Source organism: Trachinotus anak, unplaced genomic scaffold, assembly GCF_046630095.1.
Source record: "Trachinotus anak isolate AG129_WGS33_773 ecotype Australia unplaced genomic scaffold, CSIRO_AGI_Tana_v1 ptg000018l, whole genome shotgun sequence".
NCBI classification, from domain to species: Eukaryota; Metazoa; Chordata; class Actinopteri; order Carangiformes; family Carangidae; genus Trachinotus; species Trachinotus anak.
The window spans coordinates 18,775,498-18,786,740 of record NW_027273869.1 but is presented as its reverse complement, the minus strand read 5'-3'; the positions used below and the strand labels follow the sequence as shown (position 1 = coordinate 18,786,740).

General features: G+C 39.0%; 1 protein-coding gene across 2 annotated transcripts; it reads left to right on the top strand.

Annotated features, from left to right (window-relative positions):
• Nucleotides 1–83: 83 nt before the first annotated feature.
• On the top strand, nucleotides 84–6,690 carry LOC139635176 (uncharacterized). 2 transcript variants are annotated; one of them, XM_071502232.1, is made up of 2 exons: nucleotides 84–2,597; nucleotides 3,188–6,690. In XM_071502232.1, the coding sequence occupies exons 1-2, from the start codon at nucleotides 2,321–2,323 to the stop codon at nucleotides 5,560–5,562; spliced, it is 2,652 nt and encodes an 883-aa protein (XP_071358333.1). In that variant the 5' UTR covers nucleotides 84–2,320; the 3' UTR covers nucleotides 5,563–6,690. The 2 variants fall into 2 exon arrangements, 1 of the variants encoding a protein (XP_071358333.1); XR_011694138.1 differs by having other exon boundaries at nucleotides 2,461–3,051; nucleotides 3,188–3,325.
• Nucleotides 6,691–11,243: the final 4,553 nt, after the last annotated feature.

Sequence of the window (11,243 nt, the reverse complement as noted above, 5' to 3'; positions counted from 1 at the left end):
GCAAAAAGCTGACTTTTACACTTTGTTTTGATGATATACTGGTAGCATCAGTATATCATCAAAACAAAGTGTAAAAGTCTGGTTAAACCAATGGAGAGAAAAAATCTTGTTTAGCCGTGGCTCCAGTCGTTCTGGTGGATAGCTTTATGTTTTAATAGATGTCCTTGGAAAGTAGTTACTTTCAAACAGAGTGCAAATTATACATGGACAATCAGGTGGTCAGCTTTTTCAAAACAGATTTCTTTATTATTTTTACACCACCTATCCTCTTGGATCAAGTCAAGAAATTGATTATTTGAAGAATGGTGATTTCATATTTCATAATTATAAAAACATAGTAAAACATATAAAAACGTAGTTTAAAATGGTAGTAGGTGTCAGGCTACTAGACCATCTTCGAGGTCAAACAATTTACATGAAATAGTCTTGTTACACATCACAATATGATTTGGATGATTTAACCTGTGGGTTGTTATTCCAAACACTCAAGGAATCTTCAAAGTCTAACAACTGTAAAAATAAAAAATAAAAAAAAAGTACAAATACTTGATGCATGAAATCACCTCACAACAACTGTCTAATGTCACCTGTTTAGTTTACTCACAGATTCTAGTGTCAGCTCTTCCAAATGATTTTCTGGCAGATTAAAAAAATACAAGTGCAATGTGATGATATAATACTGAAGGAGATGGAGCTCAGCTTCTGGGCTGCGGCCCAGTTTAACCCCAGGGAGTGAGAGTGAGGCAGGTAGGCAAGATGTTCAGCTAAGTCAGGCTTAAAAAAATGGTATGGTCCACTTTAGGGGTGTCTGACATCATACTAAAGAGATTCTCCCGGGTTTGAATATGGGAAATATATTGTAATATTTACAATGACAGGTAAGAAGGATTTTTCAACCCCCAAGCCGTTGTTTTTATCTCTTTTGGGGGCGGGTCAGACCCCACCTGAACCACCCCCTTGGCTATATGCGGAGCAAGGTAGGAGGAGGAGACTCACTGCACTTTCTGCAACAGGAAGTCTAGCAGAGAGAGTTTAAGCCAACACGGTAACTACCCCTCTCTGAGGATTATAACTTAAATGTGGTCATTTTCAGCAAAGTTCACTAGCTGTTAAAATAAATTAAATGTATTTTTCATCTTCATAAATCTGACTCCATCGTAAATTCATTTGAGTGAGTTTTTTTTTTATGTTCAAGTGTTCCTCGTTTGAATGGATATTACATGTCTAGTTTTAAGATCTACAGGTCTTATGTGTGTCTCTGCTGTCTCCTTTGTATTTTGAGGGAACTACTTTTTCATGTCTATTTCTGTCCTGGAATCAGCTGAATGAAATCAACTCAGCCTGGAAAATTGGCAACACTTAAATACTATGAGAGTTTTGAATGGCTTCCAGCAAAACGCTGAAAACAGAACTGAAACTGAAACACAATGAATCTGTAGGGGTTTCTACTGGGTTAGAAATGTTTAAATATCAATCTCCCCTCTTGCATTATAAAGATCTGGATAGTCAAAGTCTCCTATGTTACTTTGTATTTGGCCTGTGGAGTCATTTTAACCAGTTTCAAAGTGTACAGCAAAGAGATTTATTTAAATTGCAATGAAAAAAACACATGTTCTTAAACTATAGGTCTATGTATCTGTGGCTGATTGTTGTTATTTGAGTTTTAGCTGTTCAAGTCCAGCAAATAGCCTTAAAGGGTACAAAGGTAAGCAGTAAACTGCCCGAGATAAAAAGAAAGATTTAGGTTAACAAACAGTTCAAAAAAAAAAAAAAAAACAGTAAAAAGTAAAAAAAACTTCATAGAAAAGAGTATAAAAGTGAAGAAGTTACTGTGTATAAATTAACATCATGTTGAAATATAGCTTAGTCATTGATGATGTTGAACAAGACTTTTAATCATAAAGTAGATATAAAAATTCAGACTCAGCTGAAAATCACCAAAATCATAACGCTGTTCCTTTAGCAACACCACAGGCTGTAAACACCCCCCTAATAGGACCTGTTTGAACCATCAACTCCAACTCAGTGAAAAGGCACTCAGCTGACCACTGATGGAAATATCATCACTCAATCAGTCAGTCCATCACTCAGTCAGTCAAGGACATTCCAGGTTATAGGACTGGCCTCACTGTTGAGGTCCAGCCAAAAAGACTGAAACAATTAACATATCCAAACTTGTGAAATCTGTTTGATCATGTAGTAGATAATTTGAGTTTAAGATGCACATTTACAAAAGTCGCAATAGTGAGGCATCCTGCAGGAAAAAACAGAATATGTCCCTCTGATTGCAAATTTCTCATCTTTACCGCAGGAAACCATAATGGCGCTTCGAGGGGAACTCTCGAGAACTCTGCAGGATTTGACAAAAAAACAATTTAAGCATTTCAAATTTTTCCTGCTAGACGCTAGCATCCTGGAGGGTCTTTCAAGCATCCCGCAGGATGACCTGGAGAAGGCAGACAGGTCGGACACAGTGAGACAAATTTTACAAAAATATCTGGATCATGGAGCTCTGAAGGTAACCTTGAAGGTTTTAGAGGAGATCGGCAGGAATGACCTGGTGCAGCGTTTGCAGAACTTTAGCTCAAGAACAAAAGGTTAGTTGGGTGAAGATAAAATGAGAACTTGAACAAATTCATCTCATTAATTACTTTATAAATCAAAATATTCTATTGATAGAAATGTGTTTAAAAATTAGAACAAATTTATCATTCCTTATAGTTTATGGTTTTTTGTTATGGACTAGTCCATGGTCAGCACAGAAATCCAGTACCAGCACTTATCAGGTTCAGTTCAATTAGGCTACTGATCCCAGTCAACCCCTTTTCAGGTTTCTTTGTTCTACAAGTGTATTAGAAAGGGCACTCCATTCCACCTACATCATCAAAATACCTAATGAGGTAATATCTTTTGGAAGAATAGTATTCCATCCCACCAGTAGAAGTAGAATAGAATTCCAGAGACTGCTGAGAATGTGCATAACAAAGCCAAGGAGCAATGAAGCTGTTCTGGCAGCATACGGTGGCCCAACACCTTACTAAGACACTTAATGTTGGTTTTTCCTTTAATTTGTCACCTTACAAATCATTGAATTAAAAATTAAATTAAAATAAAGTTTGCAGGTTAACACATTACAATAACTGTTCTGCAAGACTGGTCATCTGTATGTGTGCTTTGCCTTTTTTAGCCCCCAAGACACTTGATGTTGCTCAGACAGAAGGATATTACAATGCAGTGGAGGTGACCCTGGATCCTGGAACAGCACATCTTGCCCCCCTCCTGACTGATGACAGGAAGCAAGCTCATGATGATGATGTATGGGAGAAACGCACAGACAACCCTAAGAGATTTAAGAGGTGTATTAATGAATTGGAAGAACAGAGTCTTTCTCCAGGAAAGGTTCCAGTTGAAGGGAAGACTGGGAAGACCAAAGAGTCGATCAAAGTGAAGAAAAAAAAACCCTTCAATCCTGAGGATGACCTCTTGTTGAAGAATGGAGATAAACATAAAGGTTGTGCTGCCCCTTCAGTTTTATGTCTGAAATCGCATCCTCAGAGGGTAGGAGTGTTTGTTGATTATGAGAAGGGTCTGGTCTCCTTTTATGATGTAGATTCTGCAGCTCTTCTCTACTCTTTTACTGGCTGCTCTTTCACTGAGAAACTCTACCCATTCTTCAGTCTCTGCACCAGTGCAAGTGGTGTAAACTCTCGCCCCTTGACAATTTCTCTTGTCAATCAATTCAGTGAAAAGAAAAAAGAATATGAAAGAAAGAAGCTTGAGCTGAAAAGTGCCCAGCTGTTTTCTGTGGATGTGACTCTGGATCCTGATACAGCACACCCCAATCTCATCCTGTCCGATGACGGGAAACAAGTTTGCCATGGTGATGTATGGCAGAATCTTCCAGACAGCCCTAAGAGATTTGATTTTTGTTTTAATGTTTTAGGGAAGGAGAGTTTCTCCTCAAGGAGATTTTACTTTGAGGTTCAGGTTAAGGGGAAGACAGGGTGGATTGTAGGAGTGGCCAAAGAGTCCATCAAGAGGAGGGGAAATACCTTACTCAGTCCTGAAGAGGGTTTCTGCCTTATTTGGTTGGATAATGGAAGTGTATATAAAGCTATTGATCACCCAGTAGTTCATCTCTCTCTGAATCAGCATCCTCAGAAGGTGGGGGTGTTTGTTGATTATAAGGATGGTCTGGTCTCCTTTTATGATGTAGATTCTGCAGCTCTTCTCTATTCCTTTACTGGCTGCTCTTTCACTGAGAAACTCTACCCATTCTTCAATCCCTGTATCAATAGCAGTGGTGTTAACTCTGCCGCTCTGATAATCTCTCCAGTCAATCACACACTGGACCTTAAGACACATGACTTAAGTGATAAGAAAAAAGAATATAAAAGAAAGAAGCTTGAGCTGAAGAGTGTCCAGCTGTTTTCTGTGGATGTGACTCTGGATCCTGATACAGCACACCCCAATCTTATCCTGTCTGAAGATGGAAAACAAGTACATTGTGATAATGTACGTCAGAATCTCCCAGACAGCCCTAAGAGATTTAATAGTTGTGTTAATGTTTTGGGGAAGGAGAGTTTCTCCTCAGGGAGATTTTACTTTGAGGTTCAGGTTAAAGGGAAGACGGCCTGGACAGTAGGAGTGGCCGAAGAGTCCATCAAGAGGAGGGGAGATGAATATAAAGCTATTGATGGCCAAATAGTTCATCTCCCTCTGAATCAGCATCTTCAGAAGGTACAGGTGTTTAGTCATTGTAAGGATGGTCTGGCCTCCTTTAATGATGTAGATTCTGCAGCTCTGCCACCCTACTCCTTTACTGAGCGCTCCTTCTCTGAGAGACTCCACCCAGGCATCAGTCCTTGTACCAATAGCAATGGTGTTAAGTCTGCCCCAATGGTAATCTCCCCTGTCAATCACCAACTGAATCTTCAGACACATGACTTCAGTGATCACAAAAAAGAATATGAAAGAAAGAAGGCTGAGCTGAAGAGTGTCCAGCGGTTTTCTGTGGATGTGACTCTGGATCCTGATACAGCACACCCCAATCTCATCCTGTCTGATGACGGGAAACAAGTTTGCCATGGTGATTTATGGCAGAATCTTCCAGACAGCCCTAAGAGATTTGATTTTTGTTTTAATGTTTTAGGAAAGGAGAGTTTCTCCTCAGGGAGATTTTACTTTGAGGTTCAGGTTAAGGGGAAGACAGGGTGGATTGTAGGAGTGGCCAAAGAGTCCATCAAGAGGAGGGGTAATGTCACATTCAGGCCTGTAGATGGTTCCTGGATTATATGGTTGAATAATGGAGGTGTATGCAAAGCAATGGATGACCCATTAGTTCGTCTTCCTCTGAATCAGCATCCTTGCAAGGTGGGGGTGTTTGTTCATTATAAGGATGGTCTGGTCTCCTTTTATGACGTAGAAGCTGCAGATCTTCTCTACTCCTTTAAAGGCTGCTCCTTCACTGGGAAGCTCCTTCCATACATTAGTCCCTGTCATAATGACAATAGTAGAAACTCTGCCCCCTTGATCATATGTCCTGTCAATCACAATGATTAGATCACTTCTCCTGGCGTTAGAGGCCTTAATACCCACACAGCTGTTTTCTGTTATTCCCGTTGATTAGACCTCTGCTCTGCTTCAGCTTGGCCAGAGTTGTGAAAAAACCAAACACTCAGTCCCAGCTGGAATAATAAAGGTCTATATTACCTTGACTTCAAGTAACAAGTGGAGTTTTTAACCACTCATGGTGCTACGGTTTGTTTCACACTTTGGTTTGTGTCTTGTATTCAGTTAGCACATCATAAACTCGGAGTGTACCATGAGTGTGAAGAGCTTTTAAAATGGAATCTGCTGTAATGATTTTGTGTTTCAAAATCTGGTGAAGTTTGTTTTTGATATATTCCACTGTTACATTTACTTTTTGTAAGAAATAACTTTCTCCTGTCTCATGTGCTTCACTTGTAAACCTCCAAATGTTGACCTCTCCACCGAGAAAGACAAAAAATCAGCTACTCTCAAACTGATTTAAACATTTTTTTAATCTGTTTTTATCATTTAGACTTGTCAAATGTGGACACAAATGCAAATATAAAAAGAAGTTGACAGACTTTTGATTTAAACTGTGTTGCGAAACAACAATGTTCACCCTTTACAAGGTACATTTTTCTATTGCAGCCTAATGTTCTCAAAAGGAATGGATATAATTACCTTGTCATTATTATCTTTGGAACATGTGAATTAAAAGAAATCTTAAACAAATTACATGAAATTTTTGCTTGGTGTTTGTCAGTGAAACTAAAGTGAGACATTAATACATACACATAAATATTGAAGTATAAAATAAAGTGATATTTAATAATCAGTGTTTTTGCTACAGACACGCTGGATGCATAATGAACTAATTACAAATAAAGAATTTCAGGAACTTTTCTTCCAATAGTCTAAACAAAAGCAGAGTTTCTCTTCAGGAAGGTTTTGCTACGAGGTTCAGGTGAAGGGCAAGACTTCCCGGGATTTAGGAATTGTCAGAGTCAGTCAGTAGGAAGGGGTCGATCACAGCAAGCCCACAGACCGGTTACTGGACTATATGTTTAAGGAATACAGATAAGTACAAAGCTTCTTCTGTCAATGTCAACATAAAGTATCCACTGAAGAAGGTGGGCGTGTTTGTGGATTACGATTAAGGTTCTGTCTTGTTTTTTTTTTAACGTATATTACCATATTTTGCCACTAGATGGAGACACTTCCTGTTTGATGACATGGAGTTAAGTCTGTGTCAGTCTCCAGTTACCTCTGCTGAAGGGGGGATGTTGGGAGGGTATGTTCATATATTCTGCCACTCATGTCCATAGGGGTGGTTGTGTCTGGCATCCAATGGTTGATGTGTACTGCACAATAAACTAACAGTGTACCAATAACTCAGAGTCAGCAAGTCTTCCTTCACAGTAAAACACACTGAAATGACAGCTGACAGCAGGAGAGAGGAGAACAGATTTTTAAGTATGACAAGGACAACGTGATTGACTGGTTGAGATTGTGGTGAGATCTGATTGGTTGTCAAACACCTGAAGTCAGCTGGTTACAAGGAATCGGGTGAAAAAGGGAGAAAACGAGAGAATTTTAAGTGGAAGCGGAGCAGAGATAGTCCTCCTGATCGAACTTACTTCATAAGTGACAAATGACAGTGTGGAATGCAGGAATTGCAATCTTTTTAATTGAACCCTCCAAAATAAGAGCCATTGAGTGCAAATAATAAACTGATAAAGCAGGAAAACAATCTCTGGAAGTACAGATTTACTTGCAAATGCCATAGACTTAAAAAGCCCAGAGCAGGTCATCAGCTCGATTGTTACGTCCTTGTCACTGGGGGCAGTGAATTCAGCTTATTTTACCATTTGTGAATGAAACTGTGCTTTCTGTTAATATAACTCAGTGGAAATTACCAGGGGTAAGATTTAAAGAATTTGAAATGTTTTACAATGAGAGATAAGATGCTGAGGGACAAGAGTTTGCACAGAAGATTGATGTGACCCATAGAATAACAACCAAATGACCTTTAGGCTCATTTTTTTACAGGAGGACACTCTCAGACCGGCCATTGTCACCAGCTCTTTGTCTTTTCCCTGTGTTGCTGCTATTTAATTTTTTAACCTGTATCTGCTTGTTTACCTGCCTGTGAACTCATCTGCCTGTTAATTCACCTGAAAGCCTGTAGGCCAGTTTTTCTTTTATTAAAGCTTTTTGCTGGATCATCCTGTCTCGTGAGTCTGCGTTTGGATCCTTTCTACCTGTGCTGTCCCTACCAGCAAACTATTAGACCTTTTATCCATTATATCTATAGCTGTGTACTTTACCAATTTATCCATTTATCAAATGGACCGACTGCATCTGTCTTCTGGTAAAAGACGGGACTGGGAATCACCGATCTGCACCTTTCAAAGCTCGAACCTTGATGATGGAAAGCCTAAATGAAGCCGCAGAATGGCCCCTTTAGCTCCCACACAGGATGCAGTCAACTCAGATCATTTCGGTCTGATCAGATTATGTGGGCATCTTTCCACTGGACTGTTTGTAGTTACTGTCAGATAAGGTTCAGATGGCAGGCTGTTATAAATGAGAATCTGATTGCTATTTATTGGCTTATCTGGTCTGGATTTTCCACCGGCTGATACATAAACTGATACATGAGGCTGACATTTGGTGTGTCCTTAAAAATTGCAAATGGTTCTGTCAGTGATTCTCCTTTAATGATTTTCATACAGCCCAGGTACATGTACATGCAAAGGCAGTGTACCAGAGTAGAGTCAATTAGTACCAGCACATAAAAACTGTACTTAAATGTATTTCATTTCCATCTCTCTGCAGTTTCAAAGTTTTTAAATACATAACGAACAATTATAAAAAATCAGATCTTGTTATTCAAAGTAACTTGTCAGATGATATATTCTGTTTTTTTGATTGCAGTCTTGTAAAACAGAAGAGCAGTGAAGTCCAGATTCAGATCTACATCAGCGTGCATGTTGATGTTTTTATTATATCTGTATCCTGGGTTACAGTGTTTTTGTGTCCTGTGTTAAGCTGCATGCTATTTCAGAGGCCTCACCACCCACGCAAGAAAAACACTTTAATGGAAACACTCGAGTACCTTTAATATCCTGGAATGTTTTCACTTGAAACTTGGAAATTAAAGAAACTTAACAGAGGCACAGAAGTATCCAGTGACGGCATCTATCAGCTTTTTCAGTCAAACACTAAACCTCCTGCAAACAGCTGTGAAGCACTGATGTTAAATCACTCATGTTAAGGCTCCTCTGTGATATAACGGGACTCCTGCCCTGCTGGCCCCGGCTCTGATTATGCTCCTGCCAGTCACGCCTTACAAGACCCTCGTCATGTAAACTCTCAGTGACACGCAAGACGCCTCAAAACACATTCAGCAGAACGTCTCCAGATGTGGGGTCTTACTCAACATCGGCTGCGGGTTGCGACAGAAAAGTCAAACAGAGAACAGTCTCCCTGTTATCTGCACCTTCTTTAATTCTTCTTGGCATTTTAAATTTCTTCAGTATACAACTTTAGGTTCATACCTTTAAAGGAGTTAAATGTGAGCCCTTCTCACATATCTCACTTTAGGGAACTGTACACGTCCCCAGGGCCTGTTTTCAGATGAGGATCTGAATCGTAATTATGAGCGATGTGCACAAAATTGCTTTTTAAAGCAATGAGGGTTGAGGGTATAGAGATGGCAGAGGTTGAGAGTATCTACCCAAGTGATTTTATTATTTCCATTTCCATAGTAATTCCATTTTTCTTTTTTTATTATCTTAATTAAAGGTCATCTTACTGTGTTTTTAACATATGGTGGGCGATCTCTCTGTCTCAGTTCAAGGAGGTTCAGATGTACAGGGTTTGAACTTGGCTCATCGCAGCTGTTCCCTCCATTTTATATTTTCATTACGCAACAAGAAAAAAGTTGTTAACACCATTTCCCTTAAACTTGTAATAAAATCTTTTAAACTCTTCAGTTTGTATTCTGTGAAAAGCGTTACTTGTTATCATAGACGGTACCTGATCTTTTACTTCAGTGAAAGTGGCTCTTTAAGTATGAAAAAAGAGACCTGTATTTTACTTTTATCAGTATTATTAGGTATTTAAGTTAGTGACTGGTCTCTTTTATTATTATAAGTGCATTCATGTGTAAATTGCATCATATTTTATGAGTTTATTATGTATATAGTATATGTAAAATGTTTACCCACATGAACTCTAGCAGTCAGATACATGTCGTGGAATAAAAACTTCAGTGTTTCCCCTGCAGATGAAATAAAGTACAAACATAAAGTATCACAGAATGGAAATATGCAGGTAAAGTGCATGCACATGTCACACTTTTCCACTTTTCCCTTAAAGCAAAATGCTGTAATCTTTTTTTTTTTTACGTTTATCTGACAGTGGTTGTAGATTCACTGAACACTGGATGAATTTGGCTGTTGTCAACCTGTTTCGTCCCCCATGGACCTGACGGGAAACCACTAAACTCCTGACACATAAACAGTGGAAGTGCTCGATTTGCACATACGTGACATTTAGAGGGTGTTTGAGAGATTTTGTACCTTCAAAATAAAATCTACGTGCAGGGTTAAGGGAGCTCAGGGAGTTTTATGTTTTCTGTTCCATCTGTTTTCAGAGAAAAGCTTCAGATTGAACAGATTTCAGTGTCATTTGGTGAAAAGATGAAGACCATGAACAGGTGGGTCTGTTTTGGTTCAGATCCAGGAGCAGTTTTAAAGGAATTTTTATCATTGTGTTTTTAAAAAAATTGGATTCAGAAAAAAGTTTATTGTAAAACTTTAATTTATATCTGTCATCAGGGCCCCAATGTGAGGAGGGCCCCCAGAAAACAAACAATCTTCAAAATAGAAAAGAAAGACAGGAGCAAAAAAGAAAACTATAGAAAGAGAAAACAAAACCTGATGAGGAAAGGTTCCTTTTATTGAAAAAGATTAAAAACTAAATAACTGAAACTCGACAGCTTGTGCTCTGGGAACTTGTGACAGGTGTGTGTCTTTATTTTGTCGACCAAAAAGCTGCGTTAATAAATATCCGTGGGATTTTTGAATGAACCTGGAAGTTCCTGTTTCACTTCAGTTCTCAATTAGAGGAGGAAGAAGAAGAAATGTCCAGGTTTTAAAAAAAAGAAAAGGCCTGAGAGGAAGAATGAAAGGCTTTGCGGAGATGGACAGACTGAGTGAATGCAAATGAAGGAAAAGAGTCGGAGTGATGTATAGATAGAGACAGAGGCCACTTAAGCTCTTGGCACAGGATGGGACTCCACCCGAGATCATTCACGATGAAAGCTGCCTCGTTTCAAAGACGCTGGCCTCGCTTTTTCCACATTCATCTGAACTTCCTGTCTTTAACAATGCACTTCCGTTTTCTCCGATTTCCTGCATTCAGCTCTTTGATAAAATGCGTCCCTGTGGACAGTGTGATTGATTCTATAGTAACGCAGACAGCAGGCTGTGGATATATGTGGATAAACCCTTTATTTATTCACAGTAGCTCGGATTTCAATTACATCATTGGGTTTGCAGGTTTTAGACCAGTTCCTACAAATCTTTACATAAATGGCTTTGCTAACACTACATCATATTTTCTTTGGCCCTGGACAACTTTTATTCTGATTAACTGTGTTTGCTGATGGAGGAAATACTTGTTTCCTCATAAGTTTCCATCTG

Excerpts from the sequence above, each read along its gene's own strand:
- LOC139635176 (XM_071502232.1), top strand. The coding sequence starts at position 2,321 with ATGGCGCTTCGAGGGGAACTCTCGAGAACTCTGCAGGATTTGACAAAA. Across the intron at positions 2,598-3,187 it reads CTTTAGCTCAAGAACAAAAG|CCCCCAAGACACTTGATGTT; the intron begins GTTAGTTGGGTG and ends TGCCTTTTTTAG.